At 39.6% G+C, this 23,731-nt stretch overlaps 1 protein-coding gene across 2 annotated transcripts in view; it reads left to right on the top strand.

Moving 5' to 3' along the window:
- Positions 1 to 23,731, top strand: part of TMPRSS12 (transmembrane serine protease 12) — a 122,171-nt gene that overhangs the window by 92,495 nt on the left and 5,945 nt on the right. For both annotated transcript variants that reach the window (XM_051846297.2, XM_008256457.4), the window contains 2 exons: positions 68 to 336; positions 20,878 to 21,020. In XM_051846297.2, coding sequence (XP_051702257.1) covers positions 68 to 336; positions 20,878 to 21,020 — 412 coding nt within the window. The remainder of the gene's footprint in view (positions 1 to 67; positions 337 to 20,877; positions 21,021 to 23,731) is intronic.

A 23,731-nucleotide genomic window follows, 5' to 3' on the forward strand; every position in this document is an offset into this window, starting at 1 on the left:
TGGGAGATTTTAGACTATTTCTAGTTAAATGAGCATGTTTATAATAAGAATACTTACTTTCTTTCAGAGATCCTTTAAAGTGGAGAGCTGTGATTGGAACTAATAATATATATAGGATCCATCCACATGGCAGGAGGATAAAAGTTAAATCAATCACTATCCATCCAGAATTCATTTTGGAAACTTATGTAAATGATATTGCTCTTTTTCATTTAAACAAAGCAGTGAAGTATAATGACTATATTCAGCCTATCTGTCTACCTTTTGATGTTTTCCAAGAACTGGACCAAAATACAAAATGTTTTATAAGTGGCTGGGGAAGAACACAAGAAGAAGGTAATTGTACTCTGAATTTTACTGATTTTTTTTCCAATTATTGCAGAGGAGGATGAATACTTTCATATCTCTCTATATATCTTTTTATCATTTTATACCATGAGATTGAAAAAATAGGTCTTTACAAAACCAGAGAAAAGTTTTGTTTTCCTGGTATGTGACTATTTTTCCTTCTGTATAAGAAAAAATTCTTTTCCAAAGCAAAGGCAGACAAAGATTTTCTCTGGTTATAAATACTAAGCTACGTGAAATTATAGACATTCTTGGGTGGAATGACAGTTCCAAGTGTTTCTGTAGAACAGCCTATCTTAAATAATAAACTTTTGGGTATCAGGAATCAAATGTTTAGCATCAAGCAACTTGATTGACATGTATTGTTTTTAAGGTTTATTGATTTGTTTATTTGAAAGGCAAAGTTACAGAGAGAGAGAGAGAGAGAGGTAGAGAGACAGAGAGCTTCCGTTTGCTGGTTCACTCCCCAAATGGCTGCAATGGCTAGAGCTGTGCCGGTCCAAAGTCAGCATCCAGGAGCTTCTTCCAGCTCTTCCACGTGGGTGTAGGGGCCCAAGGACTTGGGCCATCCTTTTCTGCTTTCCCAAGTCTTTAGCAGGAAGCTGGATCAGAAGTGAAATGACCAGGACTTGAACCGTCGCCCATACGGGATGCTGGCTCCTATTATGCCACAGCACTGACCCTGTCATGTATTTTCTTTAGTGTAGATAGAAGCACTAACTGTTTATTGACTAAACTAGTGAGAAAAGTAAAAATGATAGAAAACTTCGGCCGGTGCCACAGCTCAATAGGCTAATCCTCCACCTGGCGGCACCGGCACACCGGGTTCTAGTCCTGGTCGGGGCACCAGATTCTTTCCCGGTTGCCCCTCTTTCAGGCCAGCTCTCTGCTGTGGCCCGGGAAGGCAGTGGAGGATGGCCCAAGTGCTTGGGCCCTGCACCCCATGGGAGACCAGGAGAAGCACCTGGCTCCTGCCTTCCAATCAGCGCGGTGCACCGGCCGCAGCGCACCAGCCGTGGCGGCCATTGGAGGGTGAACCAATGGCAAAAGGAAGACCTTTCTCTCTCTCTCTCTCACTATCCACTCTGCCTGTCAAAAAAATTATAGAAAACTTCATCTCCATCTTTGTTAATAGCAGCTACTATTGAGAGCATATAACATGTTTCAGTGCTGTTGTAAATCACCAGGATGGTGAGGGACATTATATAGTAATAAAAAAACTAAGAAAACTTTGTTTTGGCTTATCCTCCCAATATCCCTATTAGGGAGTTAATGTTATTTTTTTCCATTTAACATATCAAGAATTGATCTTAGAGGTTAAGAAGCTGAGACATGAATATTTAATTACCACATTAAAGTACTTTAGAAAGAGTCAGAGTCCAGTTAGAAGTATTCATATACAAGAACAAGTACTGAAACTTTTTTTTCTATTTCCCGCAGGCTCTATCCATTTAAATATTTATAGATTACTCAGGTAGTATAGAAATAAAAGACCTATGAATTGTTATTTTTTTCCATATGAATGCTTCCTAAGGAATATAAGGAAAATAATATGATATAGGGGAAAGAATCATAAAAATTTTTTCTAAATCATGCAGTTTTTGAAATACTCTCACATTAATATCAGATGAAGTAAATTTCAGAGCAAAGAGAATCTCCAGGGTGGTGAGGGACATTATATAGTAATAAACGGTCCATCCACTGAGGAAACATTCTAGTCCTAGATACGCACATACCAGACAACAGAGATACAGTTTCTTAAAAATATATAGTCTTCAAAAATTCAAGGAAAAGGCATATTACTATGCATGGATTTTAAAGTTTTTTGTACCAAAATAAACCCATCTTTTCCATTCCATTTTCTGAAATACCCTCATAAAATTTGTTTTAAAGTTTTAAAATGGGTTACATATAACAAAGGCATCTTCAACTCCGATCTCTATCTCCAGTATTGCCAAATAGAAGGGCAAAATGATAGAAATTTTTCCTAGATCATATGTAATTTCAAATATCACTCATGTGAATTTATTGCCCAAAAGCATGCTGAATAGACTAAAAGGCCTCAAAATGAAAATTTATTTTAAATAGGTCCTAAGCAGTTTGGTAGTATTCCTAGGAGCCCAACAGAATCAAATGCAAATCATTTGAATAGGAATTCAATTTCATCTAAAGCCCAAAGAATTTCACTAAAGTTTCAATGAAAGTAAATGGATTCCAACAAAAAATTCAGTAAGCACTTAAGAAATAAGTCATCATGCATGCGAGGAGAAAGATGAGACATCAGAGTAAGACTTGAAAAGATTTCAGATATTGGAATTATTATGTACCATAAAATATTTAATATTAGAGAAAATATGTGTTCAAAAATATAAATAACAGAAAATATGAAGAACCAAACAATTGTGATAATTAAAGATAATCAAAATTAATTGAACGAGCTAAAGTACTAGCAGCTTAGAAGGTATTTAGGATCCCACAGATTAGAATCAAGAAAATATCAGCTGCAGATCAAAAATCAGTAAACATATAATGAAATACATTATTATTATTTTTTTGATAGGCAGAGTTAGAGAGAGAGAGAGAGAGAGACAAAGGTCTTCCTTTTCCATTGGTTCACTCCTCAAATGGCTGCCATGGCTGGCATTGAGCCAAACCGAAGCCAGGAGCTTCTTCCTGGTCTCCCATGCGGGTGCAGGGCCCAAGCACTTGGGCCATCCTCCACTGCCTTCCCAGGCCACAGCAGAGAGCTGGCCTGGAAGAGGAGCAACCAGGACAGAATCCGGTGCCCCAACCGGGACTAGAACCTGGTGTGCCGGTGCCGCAGGCGGAGGATTAGCCTAGTGAGCTGCAGCGCTGGCCGAAATAAATTATTAATAATGAAATAATAACAAATTAAGACCCTAAGGATCTCAGATACTAATATTTTTGGTATATAATAGAAAGTAAATATATGTGAATTATTTAAAGAAATAAAGTAGAATTAAAAATGAACAGTCTCTCTAGAATGACCAGCACATTTAAGAGAATCAAACAGAATCTTTAAAAATGGAAAATACAGTCACTAAAGCTTAAAACTCATAGAATGCATTATGACTCATATTAGACACAGCTGAATAGAGAATTTGTGAACCAGCAGTTATATCTGAAAGAACTTCCTAAACCACAGCTGAGAAAGCAGAAAGATGAAAGAAATTATAGTACAAGAAGGATACAGTGAGAGCACTGGAGTGAAGAGAGAATAGAGGAAATATCATGTTCAATGAATTTGGGTTGAAATTTTCCTAAACCAAAAAAAAAAAAAAAAAAAAAAAACCATGAATCTGGATAAGCACAATACCAGTAAACAAAATATAATTCCTTTTCACACAGCTTTGTGATGTCATAGAACAAAAATAAATTGAAGTGAAAAAAAGCCAAGGATAAAAGAAAAGTCCTTACAGAAGACTCAGACTGGCTTTCAGAAAACTTAAAGAGCAATAATGAAAGTCTCAAGAAAATAAAATGTGTTTAAAAAGCTGAGACAATGCTACAGGTTTACAGTTTCATATCCAGCAAAATTATCATTCAATTACAAACATGACAGGCTGGCGCTGTTTTGCAGCAAGTTAAAACCGCTGCCTGCAGGGGCTGACGCTGTGGCGTAGCAGGTAAAGCCACCACCCGCAGTGCCGGCATCCCATATGGGCGCCGGTTCAAGACCCAGCTGCTCCACTTCCAATCCAGCTCTCTGCTATGGCCTGGGAAAGCAGTGGAAGATGGCCCAAGGCCCTGGGCCCCTGCACCCATGTGGGAGACCTGGAAGAAGCTCCTGGCTCCTGGCTTTGGATTGGCTCAGCTCTGCCAGTTGAGGCCAATTGGGGAATGAATCAGCGGATGGAAGACCTCTCTCTCTCTCTCTCTCTCTCTCGCTCTCTGCCTCTGCCTCTCCTTCTCTCTCTGTGTAACTCTGACTTTCAAATAAATAAATAAATCTTTAAAAAAAAAACACACGATGGAAGACCTTTCTCTCTGTATCTCTACCTCTCAAATAAATGAATAAAAGCTTTTTTTTTTTTTTTGGACAGGCAGAGTTAGACAGTGAGAGAGAAAGACAGAGAGAAAGGTCTTCCTTCTGTTGGTTCACCCCACAAATGGCTGCTACAGCTGGCGCACTGCGCCAATCCGACGCCAGGAGCCAGGTACTTCTCCTGGTCTCCCATGCAGGTGCAGGGCCCAAGCACTTGGGCCATCCTCCACTGCCTTCCCAGGCCACAGCAGAGATGGACTGGAAGAGGAGCAAGCAGAACAGTATCCGGCGCCCCAACCGGGACTAGAACCCGAGGTGCCGGCACCACAGGCGGATGATTAGCCAAGTGAGCCCTGGCGCCGGCCTGAATAAAATCTTTAAAAAAATATTTAGAATAAACTCACAGCAGAAGAAATGAAGGTAAGCACAGCAATTAATTACAGAAAAGCCAGAATGTTATTATTTGAAAAAAAAAATAATACTGATGAGACAGATGAGAAAAGGAGAGATGGCACAAATACACATAATATTATAAATTAAAAGATACATACTGCTTTTATTTTAAAGATTTATTTATTTATTTGAAAGTCAGAGTCACACAGAGAGAAGAGAGGAGGAGAGAGAGAGAGAGGTCTTCCATCCGCTGGTTCACTCCCCAATTGGTCGCAACAGCCAGAGCTGGGCTGATCTGAAGCCAGGAGCCAGGAGCTTCCTCCAGTCTCCCACGCAGGTGCAGGGGCCCAAGGACTTGGGCCATCTTCCACTGCTTTTCCAGGCCATAGCAGAGAGCTGGATAGGAAGTGGAGCAGCTAGGTCTTGAACCGGCGCCCATATGGGATGCTGGTGCCTCAGGCCAGGGCGTTAACCCACTGTGCCACAGCGCTAGCCCAATACATATTGCTTTTTAAAATGTTATGCCCTAACACTCTTTAATGATGGAGAGATATTCTTTTTTTTCCCCCCCTCTGGCCATTTGTTTATCTTATAATTTTTTTTTTATCTTTTATTTAATGAATATAAATTTCCAAAGTACCACTCATGGGTTACAATGGCTTCCCCCCCCCATACCGTCCCTCCCACCCACAGCCCTCCCCTTTCCCACTCCCTCTCCCCTTCCATTCACATCAAGATTCATTTTCGATTATCTTAATATACAGAAGATCAGCTTAGTATACCTTAAGTAAGGATTTCAACAGTTTGCTCCCACACAGAAACATAAAGTGAAAAATAATAGATGATTTTTTTTAAATGATGATGAAATCAGATCAGACCTATTGTCATGTTTAATCCCAGTGAGAGTCAAGTTGGGAATTGATAATTTCTTTTTTTTTTTTTTACAGAAGATCAGTTTAGTGTACATTAAGTAAAGATTTCAATCATTTGCACCCCCATAGAAACACAAAGTGAAATATATTGTTTGAGTACTCGTTATAGCATTAAGCCTCAATGTACAGCACATTAAGGACAGAGATCCTACATGAGGAGTAAGTGCACAGTGACTCCTGTTGTTGACTTTACAAATTGACACTCCTGTTTATGGCATCAGTAATCTCCCTATGCACCAGTCATGAGTTTCCAAGGCTATGGAAGCCCCTTGAGTTCTCCGACTCTTATCTTGTTTAGACACGGTCATAGTCAAAGTGGAGGTTCGGAGAGATATTCTTAAGAAATGTGTTAGGTGATTCTGTCATTATATGAACACTATAGTGTATCCTTATACAAACCAAGGTGGCTACAACAACAGTTGGCATTGGAATCTTATGGGACCACCATCATATATGTAGACCATCACTGACTGAAACATAACTGTAGGGCATATAACTATACTTAGATAGAATGGATAAATTATTTTTAACTAGCCAAAACTGTAATTAACAAAAATGCGCTAAATAAGAAAATTGTAACTATCCCAAATTGACTAAATAAGAAACAGAAATCCTCTATAGTCCAATGAATAAAGGGATTGGATCTATAATTGAATCTTCTTCTTTTTAAAAACAAAATGCCGATTATTAGATGGCGGAATAGGAAGGGAGCACACTGATAGTCTGGGGAGAGATAGTTTAATAAAAGTGGAGATACTGCAGGTTCAAGGAAGAGTAGGGGAGGAAACAGCAGAAGAAACTCTTCCGGAATGCGTGATTCACAGCGGACCTGCCTGGAGAGCGTGGGAGCCCACAGTTCGGGACACCATCGGCAGACTCAACACACCAGCGCTGGAACGCGAGGCGAGCCGAACCTCAATAGCCCGAGACACCGGCAGGCAAGCGGAGAGAGGAGACTAGAGGGAACGACCCCCGGGGGGGGGAAGTTCACAAGGCTAACTGGAAGAGAGAGAGAGAGAGAAAAAAAAAAGGGTGACTAGTACGGACACGGGTTTCTCTCTCTCCGCTCACCTCTCAAGGGCAAGCAAGACAAAGAGCAGGCGCCATACGTCATAAGCAGAGCGACCTCAGGTCTGCACCGGCCCTGAGCCTAGCAGAAAAACCTGACTCTGGGTGGGGCGAATTAACAGGAGATTAGGACCTAATAAATTTGTGGTGCTACTGAACTGAGAATGTGAAAAAAGAGACGGTGGGGGAGAGAACTCATGGAATTCACGTGAGCACTCTCCAGAGACGCTACAATTCCGTAACTTTGGCAACCCAGTGGGAGGCTGAAGGAGAATTTGAGCCCACTCTGAGGGCCGAACAGATTCCCTGTGTGGTCCTTGGGAAAGAGCTTCCGATCTCTGGCTCCTGTGGGTATATCATTTGCCTGCTAACTACCTCCAACTTCGTTCAGCTGTGCGGAATTACTTCCCTTTTGAATCAAAAAAAAAGAGAGAGAGAGATTTACCACGCCTAACCTGGGAGTGTCACCTTTGGCACACCAAACAGAGCTCTCAGGCCACACCCATCTCAAGCCCTAGGGCTCCATCAAAAACAGATAGTCCACTTAATCTAGAGTCATAGTATAACAAGAAAAAGCACCACAGTGAAGAAACCAAATATCTCCAATATGCCAAATAACAAACGCAAAAACCGAGGTAATAAAAACAAGGAAGTCACCATGACGCCCTCAAATGAAAAAGACACCCCAATTCAAGATTATGAAGATGATGACATAGAAGAAATGCAAGAAGCAGATCTCAAAAAATTGATAAGAACATTAAGAAGTTCTCAAAAACAAATTCTGGAACTACAGAAATCCTTAATGGACAAGATAGAAAATCTCTCTCGTGAAAATGAAATATTAAGGAGGAATCAAAATGAAACGAAACAACTAGTACAACAGGAAACTGTGATAGTGACTGAAGTGAAGAATTCAATAGATCAAATGAAAAACACAAGAGAGAGCCTTACAAACAGAATGGGTGAAGCAGAAGAGAGAATATCGGACTTAGAAGACAGAGAACAGGAAAGGATACAGTCAGACCAAAGAAAAGAAGAGGAAATTAGAAATCTAAAACATATTGTCGGGAATCTTCAGGATACTATTAAAAAACCCAACATTCAGGTTCTAGGAGTTCCTGAAGGCATGGAGAAGGAGAAAGGATTAGAAGGCCTTTTTAGTGAGATATTAGCAGAAAATTTCCCAGGTTTGGAGAAGGACAGAGAAATCCTAGTACAGGAAGCTCACAGAACCCCTAATAAACATGACCAGAAGAGATCCTCACCACGACACGTTGTAATTAAACTCTCCACAGTGAAACATAAAGAAAAGATCCTCAAATGTGCAAGAGAGAAACGTCAGATTACTCTCAGAGGATCTCCAATCAGACTCACAGCTGACTTCTCATCAGAAACTCTAAAAGCTAGGAGGGAATGGCGAGATATAGCCCAGGTACTAAGAGAGAAAAACTGCCAGCCCAGAATATTATATCCTGCAAAGCTATCATTTGTGAATGAAGGTGAAATAAAGACTTTTCATAACAAACAGAAATTGAAAGAATTTGTTGCCACTCGTCCAGCCCTGCAAAAGATGCTTAAAGATGTGTTACACACAGAAACACAGAAACACGGTCATCAATATGAAAGAAGGTAAAGGAAGGAAACCAAGGAAGGAAACCTCACAGCAAAAGATCACAGGGAATGCAAAGCATATATTAGAACTTATCTTTGGCAAATGGCAGGGCAAAGTTACCACTTTTCATTAGTCACTTTGAACGTGAATGGCCTGAACTGTCCAGTTAAGACACCGATTGGCTGATTGGGTTAAGGAACAAAACCCATCTATTTGCTGCTTACAAGAAACACATCTTTCCAACAAAGATCCATACAGACTGAAAGTGAAAGGCTGGAAAAAGATATACCATGCCAACAGAAATGAAAAAAGAGTGGGCGTAGCCATCTTAATATCGGACAACATAAACTTTACCACAAAAACTGTTAAGAGAGACAAAGAGGGACACTATATCATGATTAAGGGATCAATTCAACAGGAAGATATAACAATTATCAATGTATATGCACCTAACTACAGGGCACCAGTTTATCTAAAAGATTTATTAACGGACTTAAAGGGAGACTTAGACCCCAATACAGTAGTACTGGGGGACTTCAATACTCCACTCTCAGAAATAGACAGATCATCCGGTCAGAAGATCAACAAGGATACAGTAGATTTAAACGACACTATAGCCCAAATGGATCTAACAGATATATACAGAACTTTCAATCCTACAGCTAAAGATTTTATATTCTTCTCAGCAGTACATGGAAGCTTCTCTAGGATTGACCACATACTAGGCCATAAAGCAAGTCTCAGCAAATTCAAAAGAATTAGAATCATACCATGCAGCTTCTCAGACCATAAAGGAATGAAGTTGGAAATTAGCAACTCAGGAATCCCTAGAGCATACGCAAACACATGGAGATTGAACAACATGCTCCTGAATGAACAATGGGTCATAGAAGAAATCAAAAGAGAAATCAAAAACTTTCTGGAAGTAAATGAGGGTAACAGCACAACATACCAAAACTTATGGGATGCAGCAAAAGCAGTGTTAAGAGGGAAGTTTATATCAATAGGTGCCTACATCAAGAAATTGGAAAGGCACCAAATAGATGAGCTTTCAAATCACCTCAAGGATCTAGAAAACCTACAGCAAACCAGACCCAAATCTAGTAGGAGAAGAGAAATAATTAAAATCAGAGAAGAAATCAACAGGATCGAATCAAGAAAAACATTACAAAAAATCAGCCAAACGAGGAGCTGGTTTTTTGAAAAAAATGAACAAAATTGACACCCCATTGGCCCAACTAACTAAAAAAAGAAGAGAAAAGACCCAAATTAATAAAATCAGAGATGAAAAAGGAAATGTAACAACAGACACCACAGAAATAAAAAGAATCATCAGAAATTACTACAAGGACTTGTATGCCAGCAAACAGGGAAACCTATCAGAAATGGATAGATTCCTGGGCACATGCAACCTACCTAAATTGAACCAGGAAGACATCAAAAACCTAAACAGACCCATAACTGAGACAGAAATTGAAACAGTAATAAAGGCCCTCCCAACAAAGAAAAGCCCAGGACCAGATGGATTCACTGCTGAATTCTACCAGACGTTTAAAGAAGAACTAACTCCAATTCTTCTCAAACTATTCAGAACAATCGAAGAAGAGGGAGTCCTCCCAAATTCTTTCTATGAAGCCAGCATCACCTTAATTCCTAAGCCGGAAAAAGATGCACACTGAAAGAGAATTACAGACCAATATCCCTGATGAACATAGATGCAAAAATCCTCAATAAAATTCTCGCCAATAGAATGCAACAACACATCAGAAAGATCATCCACCCAGACCAAGTGGGATTTATCCCTGGTATGCAGGGATGGTTTAATGTGCGCAAGACAATCAATGTGATACACCACATTAACAGACTGCAGAAGAAAAACCATATGATTATCTCAATAGATGCCGAGAAAGCATTTGATAAAATACAACACCCGTTCATGATGAAAACTCTAAGCGAACTGGGCTTGGAAGGAACATTCCTCAATACAATCAAAGCAATCTATGAAAAACCCACAGCCAACATCCTATTGAATGGGGAAAAGTTGGAAGCATTTCCACTGAGATCTGGTACCAGACAGGGATGCCCACTCTCACCACTGCTATTCAATATAGTTCTGGAGGTTCTAGCCAGAGCTATTAGGCAAGAAAAAGAAATTAAAGGGATAAAAATTGGGAAGGAAGAACTCAAACTATCCCTCTTTGCAGATGACATGATTCTGTATTTAGGGGACCCAAAGAACTCTACTAAGAGACTATTGGAACTCATAGAAGAGTTTGGCAAAGTAGCAGGGTATAAAATCAATGCACAAAAATCAACAGCCTTTGTATACACAGACAATGCCATGGCTGAGGAAGAACTTCTAAGATCAATCCCATTCACAATAGTTACAAAAACAATCAAATACCTTGGAATAAACTTAACCAAAGACGTTAAAGATCTCTACGATGAAAATTACAAAACCTTAAAGAAAGAAATAGAAGAGGATACCAAGAAATGGAAAAATCTTCCATGCTCATGGATTGGAAGAATCAATATCATCAAAATGTCCATTCTCCCAAAAGCAATTTACAGATTCAATGCAATACCAATCAAGATACCGAAGACCTTCTTCTCAGATCTGGAAAAAATGGTGCTGAAATTTATATGGAGGCACAAGAGACCTCGAATAGCTAAAGCAATCTTGTACAACAAAAACAAAGCCAGAGGCATCACAATACCAGATTTCAGGACATACTACAGGGCAGTTGTAATCAAAACAGCATGGTACTGGTACAGAAACAGATGGATAGACCAATGGAACAGAATTGAAACACCAGAAATCAACCCAAACATCTACAGCCAACTTATATTTGATCAAGGATCTAAAACTAATTCCTGGAGCAAGGACAGTCTATTCAATAAATGGTGCTGGGAAAATTGGATTTCCATGTGCAGAATCATGAAGCAAGACCCCTACCTTACACCTTACGCAAAAATCCACTCAACATGGATTAAAGACCTAAATCTACGACCTGACACCATCAAGTTACTAGAGAACATTGGAGAAACCCTTCAAGATATTGGCACAGGCAAAGAATTTCTGGAAAAGACCCGGGAGGCACAGGCAGTCAAAGCCAAAATCAACTATTGGGATTGCATCAAATTGAGAAGTTTCTGTACTGCAAAAGAAACAGGAGAGTGAAGAGACAACCGACAGAATGGGAAAAAATATTTGCAAACTATGCAACAGATAAAGGGTTAATAACCAGAATCTACAAAGAGATCAAGAAACTACACAAAAACAAAACCAACAACCCACTTAAGAGATGGGCCAAGGACCTCAATAGACATTTTTCAAAAGAGGAAATCCAAATGGCCAACAGGCACATGAAAAAATGTTCAAGGTCATTAGCAATCAGGGAAATGCAAATCAAAACCACAATGAGGTTTCACCTCACCCCTGTTAGAATGGCTCACATGCAGAAATCTACCAACAACAGATGCTGGCGAGGATGTGGGGAAAAAGGGACACTAACCCACTGTTGGTGGGAATGCAAACTGGTCAAGCCACTATGGAAGTCAGTCTGGAGATTCCTCAGAAACCTGAAGATAACCCTACCGTTCGACCCAGCCATCCCACTCCTTGGAATTTACCCAAAGGAAATGAAATTGGCAAACAAACAAGCTGTCTGCACATTAATGTTTATTGCAGCTCAATTCACAATAGCTAAGACCTGGAACCAACCTAAATGCCCATCAATGGTAGACTGGATAAAGAAATTATGGGATATGTACTCTTTAGAATACTATACCGCAGTAAGAAACAACGAAATCCAGTCATTTGCAACAAAATGGAGGAATCTGGAACACATCATGCTGAGTGAAATAAGCCAGTCCCAAAGGGACAAATACCATATGTTGTCCCTGATCAGTGACGACTGACTGAACACCAAGAGGGAAACCTGTTGGTGTGAGGTGGACACTATGGGAAATGGTGGGTTGATCAGCATAGCCCTGACTGTTAATGAACAACTTAATACATTATCCCTCTTAGTAGTTTTTTTTATCTGTTCTACTTAATATGACTGGTTTAGTTCTGTAATTGATGCACAGTTATTCTTAAGTGTTGAAAATTAACTGAAATGTGATCCCTGTTGAACATGGGAGTGGGAATGCGAGAGGGAAGAGAGGTATAATTTGGGACATGCTCAGGCTGACTTGCCCCAAGTGGTGGAGTTGGAAGCATACCAGGGGATTCCAATTCAATCCCATCGAGGTAGCATGTACCAATGCCATCTCACTGTTCCAGGTGATCAATTTCAGTTCACAGTTGGTCATGGTGGAGGGACTGGGAGTCAAAGGGAGCACATAGACAAGTCTAGTACCTGCTAACGCTAACCGATGGAGTAAATAAAGGGGAGAGTGATCCAACATGGGAAGTGAGATACTCAGCAGACTCATAGAATGGCAGATGTCCTAAATAGCACTCTGGCCTCAGAATCAGCCCTAAAGGCATTCGGAGCTGGCTGAAAAGCTCATGAGAGTATTTCAGGCATGGAAAGCCAAGACACTCTGGCAAAAGATCTCTGTGAGTGAGATCCCAGTGGAAAGAACAGGTCTTCAAAGAAGGAGGTACCTTTCTCTGAAGGCAGGAGAGAACCTCCACTTTGACTATGACCTTGTCTAAACAAGATAAGAGTCGGAGAACTCAGAGGGCTTCCATAGCCTTGGAAACTCATGACTGGAGCATAGGGAGATTACTGATGCCATAGACAGGAGTGTCAATTGGTAAAGTCAACAACAGGAGTCACTGTGCACTTACTCCTCATGTAGGATCTCTGTCCTTAATGTGCTGTACATTGAGATTTAATGCTATAATGAGTACTCAAACAATATATTTCACTTTGTGTTTCTATGGGGGTGCAAACTGTTGAAATCCTTACTTAATGCATACTAAACTGATCCTCTGTAGAAAAAAAAAAAGAAATTATCAATTCCCAACTTGACTCTCACTGGGATTAAACATGACAATAGGTCTGCTCTGATTTCATCATCATTTAAAAAAAATCATCTATTATTTTTCACTTTATGTTTCTGTGTGGGAGCAAACTGTTGAAATCCTTACTTAATGTATACTAAGCTGATCTTCTGTATATTAATAATCGAAAATGAATCTTGATGTGAATGGAAGGGGAGAGGGAGTGGGAAAGGGGAGGGTTGTGGGTGGGAAGGACGGTATGGGGGGGAAGCCATTGTAATCCATAAGTCGTACTTTGGAAATTTATATTCATTAAATAAAAGTTTAAAAAAAAAGAAATCAAGAAAAAAAAAAACAAAAACAAAATGCCAGGGGCAGATGTTTGGCCTAGATGCCCACACCCATAACAGAATGCTTGGGTTTGAGTCCCCATTCCAGTTTCCTGCCAGTGGATACTGTGGAAGGCAGCAGGTGATGGCCCATGTGGTTGGGTCCTTGCCATCCACATGGGAGGTCTGCATTGAGTTCTGGGCTCCTAGCTTCAGCCTGGCCCAGCCCCAGCCATTGTGGGCATATGAGGAGTGAACCAGCAAATAAGAGCTCTTTTTGTCTCTTTTTTCCCCTCCCTTCCTCTCCCTTCCCCTTCTCTCCTTCTTTCATTCTCTTTTTCTGCCTGTCACTCTTTTCTCTCTCTGCAGAAAAAAAACAAGACAAATAAAACAAGTGAGTTCTGTCATAAATGGATTATTTAGATCTTAAACAAATACTTCCAATGAATCCAAAGGAGGGAACACACTCCAACTCAGTGTATGAGAACAATAATAATCTTAATACTCAAACAGAGTAAGCACAGTACAAGAATGGCCAATGTTATAAATGCAGGCATTCCAAACAAAGTAATAGCATGCTAAATCTATCAAGTATATTTAAATATAATTCATCATAACCTAGTTGGGTTTATCACAGGAATTCAAGAATTTTAAAATTTTTTTCTTAAAGATTTTTATTTATTTATTTGAGAGGTAGAGTTACGGGGCGGGGGGGGGGGACAAAGAGAAAGGTCTTCCATCTGCTGGTTCACTCCCAAAATGGCCGCAATGGGACCCCCCACATGGCTGCAGGAACCCAAGAACTGGGGCCATCTTCTGCTGCTTTCCCAGGCAATAGCAGAGAGCTGGGTGGGAAGAGGAGCAGCTGGGACTGGAACTGGTGTCCACATGGGACGCCAGTGCCACAGGTGGAGGCTTTAGCCCACTACACCACAGCACTGGCCCCCCCAAATATTTTAATATTAAAAATCTCTTGTAATTCACAAAATTGATTAAAGGATAAAAAACGTTATCTCAAATGCGAAGAAACATTGTTAAAAATACTTGACAATTTAGACATAAATGGGAACTTCTTTAATTTGATTAAGGCTATCTGCTTTGCAGTTATAGCAAACATCATCATTACAGACAAACATTCTTTTAAAATCAGGAACAATCCCCTGCCATCACCATTTTCATTTATGGAGTATAATTCCTAGCAAGAGCAATAATACTAAGAAAAAGATACAAGAGGCACTAGAAAAGAAAAAAGACATTAGAAAAAGATGGAAAATCATAAAACAGCTCATTAGTCACAAATGATGTTTTTATCTACATAAAAACAGAATCTAAAATCCATTGTATTTACCTGTTTAGTAAAGTAGCCAGGTATAAAATCAATATACAAAAATTATGTAATTTCTATACACTAGGAATAGATATAAAATGTAGCCTTAAAAGTTAGCAGATGTCACACCCATAAGAATGACTATAATAAAAAAGTGAGACGGTATCAAGCATCAGAGAGGATGTGAAGAAACAAACAATCATGCATTGCTGAGGGGAATATAAAACAGTGCCGCTGGGTTGGAATACGGTTTGGAACTTCCTCAGAAATTCGCCAAAGGACTTTAGAATCACCATAGGACTCAGTCATTAAACTTATGGGTACACACCCAAGAGAAAAGAAAGCATATGTTCTCCCAAAAAACCTATACACAAAGCAAGAGAAAGAAATTAAAGGCACATAAGATTGGGAAGGAAGACAGGAAACTGTCTTCATTCACAGATGACATGATTCTATAAATGTAGAAAAGGTTGAGGAATCTATGAAGAATCTAGTAGAAGTTACAAGTTCAGCAACGTTGTAGGATATAAAACACAAAATTATATTCCTATATATTACCAATAAACCACCCAAAAACAAGAAAAACACTATTTCATTCACAATAGCATTTAGATAAGGTAAAGCAGAGAGGTGGAAATTCTAAGAACCAAAAATAAATGCTAGAGATCAAAACATTTTCCCAGAAATCAGTGCATTTGATGGGCTCATTAGTATGTCAGTCACAGATAAGAATAGAATTGAAACTTCCAAAACTGAAAAGTGAAAAGAAAAAAAGACTGAAAAAAAAAAAACCCAGAAGAGAGTATGCAAGAACTGTGGGATAACTACAAAGGTACAATGTAAATGTAAAGGGACTGCCAGAAGAAAAAGGGGAAAGGAATAGAAAAAGTAACTGAAGTAATAATGACTGAGAATTTCCAAAAAACTGTCAGACTCCAAACCACAGACAGAGGATGCTCAGAGAATAATGATAAAAGGCTTCCAACCTCCAAAACATCAAGAAACAAACAAGTAAAACCTACACCTGGGCATAGCACAAACTGCAGAAAAGCCAAGATAAAGAAAAAAATCTTAAAAGAAACCTGAGAGGAAAAACAGCTTACTATAGAGGAGCAAAGATACCAATCACATCTGTCTTTTCAGAAACAATGGAAGCAAAAAGAGATTGGAGTGAAATATTTAAAGTGCTAAGAGAAAAAAAAAACCAACATAGAATTCCACATGCTGTGAAATTATCCTTTAAAAGTCAATACAAATTTTCTCAGACAAAAATCGAGGGAGTTTCTTGCCAGTAGACTGCCTTGCAACAAATGGTAGAAGTTCTTCAGAGAGAAGAAAAATGACACATTAGCAACTCAGATCTACATAAAGAAAGGAAGATCCATTCAATTCTTGTTTATAGCCATTGTCTATATTCCCATTAAAGTAGGATCTTTGGGCTTTTCACTTGTTAAATTTTTTTTATTTTTTAAAGATTTATTAATTTTTGTCTTTTACTTTTTTCTTTTAAAAAAGATTTATTTATTTTATTTGAAAGGCAGAATTACAGAGAGGCAGACGCAGAGAGAGAGAGAGGTCTTCCATCCGCTGGTTCACTCTCCAGATGGCTACAACAGCTGGAGCTGTGCCAGAAGCCAGGAGCCTCTTCTGGGTCTCCCACGTGGGTGCAGAGGCACGAGGACTTGGGCCATCCTCCACTGCTTTTCCAGGATATAGCAGAGAGCTGGATCAGAAGTGGAGCAACCAGGGCTTGAACCAGCACCCACATGGGATGCTGGCACTGCAGGTGGTGGCTTTACTCACTACGCCACAGTGCTAGCCCCAAGATTTATTTATTTATTTGAAAGGCAGAGTTACAGAGAGAGGTAGAGACAGAGCGAACCTTCCATCTGCTGGTTCACTCCCCGAATGGCTGCAATGGCCGGAGCTGTGCTGATCTGAAGCCAGGAGCCAGGAGGTTCTTCTGGGTCTCCCACATTGGTGCAGAGGCCCAAGCATGTGGGCCATCTTTTATTGCTTTCCCAGGCCATAGCAGCGAGCTGGATAGGAAGTAAAGAAGCTGGGACTTGAACCGGTGCCCATATGGTATGCTGGCACCACAGGTGGAGGCCCTACCTGCTTTGCCACAGCGCCAGTCCCTGTTAAATTTCTTATTTGGTGAAATATTAAGCCTTTTAACTGTAATGTAAATTTAAAATACCTCAAAAACTAAAAAAAAAGGGGGGGGAAGGCAGTGGGAGAGAGAAGAGGAGGAAGGAGGGAGAGAGGAGAGGAAGGGACTATCATCATGTTTTTAGAACTGTATCTATAAGACACTGAATCTGTTAAAAACTGATTAAAAATTAAAAAAAAACGAAGAGTTACAAAAGGAATAAATGAAGATAAAACATTATTGTTATTGATAATTGATTGTTATTGATAATTGATTGACAGTTGATGGTTTGTTCAAAATAGAATAGCTACAATATAGTCAATGATTACAGCTATGTATAAGTGAAATCAATGATATTAGGAGAGAGAATTAGAAATATTTAGTTATCATAAGGTACCTGTACAACCAATAGAGTGGTATAGTTATTTGAAAGTAGTCTTAGGTTAATTATAAATGTATAATGCAAACTCTAGGAAAACCACTAAGAAGTTATAGGTAGAATATTCTTTACCAGTAGAAATAGTCTATATTTTGGACTTTTTCAGATTTTGGAACATTTAATATATGACTACATTATGAGATATCATGGGGGATGGGACCTAAATCTAAAAACAATTTCATTATGTATTGTAGACATAGCCTATACACGGTTTCATAAAATATTTTTAGTGTGCCTACATTAAAATTTTTTTGAGTGGCGGAGATACATAGAGAGTTCCCATGTGCTGGTTTAGTCCTCAAATTCCTGCAACAACTAGGGGCAGGCTGGGCAGAAGGCAATCTGTCTTACGGGGGTGGCAATATCCAATTACTTGAGCGCTCACTGCTGCCTCCCAGGGTGTGCATTAGCAGGAAGCTGGAGTCAGGAGCTGGAGCCAGGAAACAAACTCAGGTTTTTGATGGGGGACTCGGGCATCTTAACCACTATGCTGCACATCCATTCCTTGTGCCTGAACTTTGACTGCAGCCTCTCAACCTCTCACGTGAGGCAGCTGTGGAATTTCCTACTTGTGGTGTCATCGCGGTGCTCAAAAAATCCCTGATTTTGGAGCACTCTGGATTTCAGATTTTCAGATCAGGGATGCTCAACCTGTTCAGTTTCTATGCTTAAAAAAATAGAATTATTGAAAATGTTCAGTTAAAACCACAACAGACAGAAAAAGAATGGAGGGGAAAGAAACAAACTAAGGACAATGAATAGAAAACATAACAAATATGGGCAACATCTAGTCATATCAATAATCATGACAAAAAACAATGCTGTAAATATGAAGAGATTTCAAAAACTTCATGAAAAATGTGTGCTTTTAATTCCTTTTCCCACAGACTTTTAAATGTACCCTTGTATATCAATTAAAAGACAAAGATTGTCAGATGGGATAAAAAAAATAATACCCAACTGTATACTGTCTACAAGAAGCACATTTTAATTGTAAAGATAAATATAGATTAAAAGTAAAGAGACAGGGGTGGGAGGAATGTACAAGGATGGAGATATAGATATATAACACTAACACTAATCAGAAGAAAGATGGAACTATATTAATTCTAGCCAGAATAGACTTCAGAGCAAGGAAAATTATCAAGGAAAAAACAGGAAGATTAAACAATGATAAAGGAATCAGTACTCCTGGAATACATATTTACTGTGCATGCTTCTAACAGTAGAGTCAATTATGTGAGGATAGAACTGCAAAGAGAAAGAGATGAATCCATTGTGAGAGGTGGAGACTTCAGCACTCTCCTGAGAGTGAGGGATAGATCTACTAGGCAGAAAATCAGTAAAGACATGCTTGAACTTAATAGCACCATCAATCAACTAGGCATCCAGCAATGTAGAATACACATTCTGACCAAGCTTATATAAAACATTCAGGGTTCGGCCTTGTGGTACACAAGCCTTGTGGTAGGCTAAGCCTCTGTCTGGGGCACAAGCATCCCATATGGGCACCAGTTCTAATCTCAGCTGCTCCTCTTCCGATCTGGCTCTCTGCTATAGTCTAGGAATGCAGTAGAAGATGGCCCAAGTGCTTGGGCCTCTGTACTCCCACGGGAGACCCAGAAGACACTCCTGACTCCTGGCTTTGGATTGGCCCAGGTCTGGTAGTTGCACCATTTGGGGAGTGAACCAGCAGATGGAAAATCTTTCTCTCTGTGTCTCCCTCTCTTGTAACTCTACCTCTCAAATAAATAAAATATTAAAAAAAATAAAATACAGGGGCTGGCACTGTGGTGCAGTGGGTAAAGCTGCCGCCTGCAGTGCCAGCATCACATATGGGTGCTGGTTTGAGTCCCAGCTGCTCCACTTCCCATCTAGCTCTATGCTGTGGCTTGGGAAGCAGTAAAAGATGGCCCAAGTCCTTGGGCCCCTGCACCTATGTGTGAGACCTGGAAGAAGCTCCTGGCTCCTGGCTTCATGTCGGCCCAGCTCTGGTTATTGCAGCCAACTGGGGAGTGAACCAGCAAATGGAAGACCTCTCTCTCTGTCTTTGCCTCTCCTTCTCTTGCTGTGTAACTTTGACTTTCAAATAAATAAATAAAATAATAATAATAAAAAGAAATAAAAGTTCATTATTTGCTTGTGACAATTACAACTCTGAGGCACGTTCCTGGAATAAGATACTGCTATTGTACACATTTTTTTGAGCTGGCATTGTGGTGCAGTGGGTTAAGCTGCAGACCACAGTGCTGGTATCCCATATGGGCACTGGTTCAAGTCCCAGCCGCTCCACTTCCAATCCAGCTCCCTGCTCATGTGCCAAGGAAAGCAGTGGGAGATGGCCCAAGTGCTTGGGCCCCTGCACCCACATGGGAGACCTGAATGAGGCTCCTGGCTGCTGGCTTTGGCTGGCAAAGCTCTGAATGTTGTGGCCATTTGGGGAGTGAACCAGCAGATGGAATATCTATCTTTCTCTGTTTCTGTAATACTGACTTTTGAATAAGATAAATAATTTTTTTTAAAAAAGAAGTTTTTCTATGCATTGATTTTACAATAATCTGTCCTCAGTGGTTTCTTAATTGTTGTCCTGTATTTTCCTATCCTTTCCATAGCAACATTTTGTGTCATGGATTGGCAGTTAATGTAGGCGATTACATGAGTTAAATGTTGATCTCACTTTCATGTTCAACACACTTCATGACTTGACATTAGGAAATTAAACCAGACTTAGAATTTACAGCATAACATTGACTTCAGCATTTACCATTTCAGCCTTTGTCAGTTTGTACACAGCTTCATTTTCTAAAACTTACAGAACCTTTTGTGAGACCGTCAAGAAATTCATGAAAAAAGGTAACAAAAACCACCTGAAATGTCTGCTATCCAGAGATAACCATCATAAACATTTAGGTGAATATTCTTCTACAATCTTCCTAGAGAGCCATACAGCCAGACACACACACACACACACACACACACACACACACACAGATACACGGCTACTTTTCAACGTTCATGGAAAATTGTATTAAAAGGTACATTTTGGTGCAAAAACTTTTTGAAATTCATGCATAGTTCTTTCATAACACACATTTTTACCCACTTTGTATTTGTTTTTTGCACCAAAATAAACTTACTTTTTAATTCTATATCCTACAAACTTTCTGTTGTACTGTGTTTGTGTGTTTGCTTGTAAATGTACACAATTTTACATAATTGTTGAAACAGTCTTTTTGGAATAAAATAAAATATTTAAATCATTGTAAAAATGTCCACACTCCAAAATAACCAATGGGTGTTCTTTTTGTTAACAGGCAATGGCACAATCCTCTTACAAGAAGCAGAAGTACATTATATTTCTCGACAAAGTTGTAATTCTGAGGGGAGTTATGGGGGAGTAATTCCTCACACTTCATTTTGTGCAGGTGATGAAAATGGAAACTTTGATACTTGCAGGGTAAGACCAAATAATTTCCCTTTAAAATATTTTCTAAAGCCAGAAAGAAACCTGAACAAGGCCCTTAGTCAGTTTCTGGTGCTCTCAGTTTACAGGTCTATAAATAACAAATCATTTCCCCCCTCTTTTTTTAACTACTTCAATAATCCAAATCTTGTTGGTTCCTTTTTCCCCCTAGAAAATTTTCATTTAAAGTATACAAATGTCATGCATTTCATCTATACACATTTAGGAACACAGTGATTTTTCTCACCCTACTTTCCCTCCCGCCCACACTCCCACCCTTTTTCCTCCTCCCTCTCCTTTTCCCATTTTTTTTTTTTTAAACAAAGATCTATTTTCAATGAACTTTATACACATAAGATTAACCCAAGATTAAGTAAAGAGTTCAACAAATACTATGAAGAGAAAAAAAAAAAAAAAAACTGTTCCTCAACAACCAAGACAAGGGCTGTTCAAAATCATCACATCTCAAAGTGTGAGTTTCACTACTATAGAATACCTTTTAGGTACTCTTAGTTATCACAGATCAGGGAGAATACATGGTATTTGCCTTTTGGGACTGGCTTATTTCACTAAGTATAATGGTTTCCAGTTGCATCCATCTTGTTGCAAATGATGGGATTTCTTTTTTTTTTTTTTTTTAATCACTGTGTAGTTTCCATGGAGTACATATACAATGACTTTTTTTTTAAGATTTTTTTTTTTTTTTACTTCAAAGACAGAGTTAAAGAGAGATGTAGAGAAAGAGAGATAGAGGACTTCCACTCACTGGTTCACTCCCAGGATGGCTGCAATGGCCAGAGCTGGCCTGATCCAAAGCCAGGGCTCAGGAGATTCTTCCGGGTCTCTCAGATGGGTACAGAGGCCCAAGGACTTGGGCCATCCTCCACTGCTTTCCAGGTGCATAAGCAGGGAACTGGATGGGAAGTGGAGCAGCCAGGACTCAAACCAGCACCCCTATAGGATGTTGGCGCTGCAGGCCAGGGCTTTAACCTGTTGGGCCACAGCACCAGCCCCATATACTGTAATTTCTTTATCCAGTCTTCAGTTGACAGACATCTGGGTTGATTCCATATCTTAGCTATTGTGAATTCAACTGAAATAAACATAGGGGTACAGATCACTCTTTCATATGCTCATTTTATTTCCTTTGTGTAAATTCCCAGGAGTGGGATGGCTGGGTCACATGGTAGGTCTATATTCAGTATCCTGAGGTATCTCCAAACAGTCTTGCACAGTGGTTATACCAGTTTACATTCCCATTAAGATTAGGGAACCTTTTCCCACATCCTCACCAGCATTTGTTTCTTGATTTTCATATGAGAGGTATGCTAACTGGGATGAAGTGAAATCTCATTGTGGTTTTGATTTGCATTTTCCTGATGGCTAGTGATCCTGAACATTTTTTCATGTGTCTGTTGGCCACTTGGATTTCCTTTTGAAAAATGCCTGTTCAAGTCATTTGTCCATTCCTTAACTGGCTTGTTCTGTTGTTCTTGAGTTTCTTGATCTCTTTATATATTCTGGATATTAATCCTTTATCAGTTGCACAGTTTGCAAATATTTTCTCCCATTCTGTCAGTTGCCTCTTCACTTTGCTGAGTACTTCTTTTGCAGGGCAGAAACTTCTCAATTTGATGTAATCCCATTTATCAATTTTGGCTTTGATTGCCTGTGCCTTTGGGATCTTTACCAAGAACTCTTTGCCTATGCTAATCTCTTGCAGGTTTTCTCCAATGTTCTCTAATAATTTGATGGTATCAGGTTGTAAATTTAGGTCTCTGATCCATTTTGAGTCAATATTTGTGTGAGGTTTAAGGTAGGGTCTTGCTTCATACTTCTGCATGAGGAGGTTCAGTTTTTACCATTTGTTGAAGAGAATGTCCAGGGATTGATTTTAGCTCCTTTGTCAATGATAAGTTGATTGTAGATGCATGGGTTGATTTCTGGAGTTTCTATTATATTCCATTGGTCTACTTATCTTTTTTTTTTAATGCCAGTAGCAGGCTTTATTATTATTATTATTACAACTGCCCTGTAGTTATGTCTCGGAATCTGGTATTGTGATGCCTCCAGCTTTTTGTTGTATAAGATTGCTTTAGGCCGGTGCCACAGCTCACTCAGCTAGTCCTCTGCCTGCGGTGCCGGCACCCCAGGTTCTAGTTCCCGTTGGGGTGCTGGATTCTGTGCCAGTTGCTCCTCTTCCAGTCAGCTCTCTGCTGTGGCCCAGGAGGGCAGTGGAGGATGGCCCATGTGTTTGGGCCTTGGGAGACTGGAAGGAAGCACCTGGCTCCTGGCTCGGATTGGCGCAGCATGCTGGCCATAGCGGCCATTTGTGGAGTGAACCAATGGAAGGAAGACCTTTCTCTCTGTCTCTCTCTCACTGTCTAACTCTGCCTGTCAAAAAAAAAAAAAAAAAAAAAAAAAAAAAAAAAAAAAAAAGATTGCTTTAGCTATTCGGGGTCTCCTATGTTTCTGTAGAATTTCAGCATTGTTTTTTCTGGATATGACAAGAATGTCCTTGGTATTTTGACTAGAATCGCATTGAATCTGTATCTTGCTTTCAGTAACATGGGCATTTTGATGATATTGATTCTTCCAATCCATGAATATGGAAGATTTTTTCCTTTTTCTGTGTCTCCTATTTCTTTCTTTAATGTTTTATAATTTTCATCAGAGATGTTTGACATCCTTGGTTAAATTTATTC

This window comes from Oryctolagus cuniculus, chromosome 11 (assembly GCF_964237555.1).
Source record: "Oryctolagus cuniculus chromosome 11, mOryCun1.1, whole genome shotgun sequence".
NCBI classification, from domain to species: Eukaryota; Metazoa; Chordata; class Mammalia; order Lagomorpha; family Leporidae; genus Oryctolagus; species Oryctolagus cuniculus.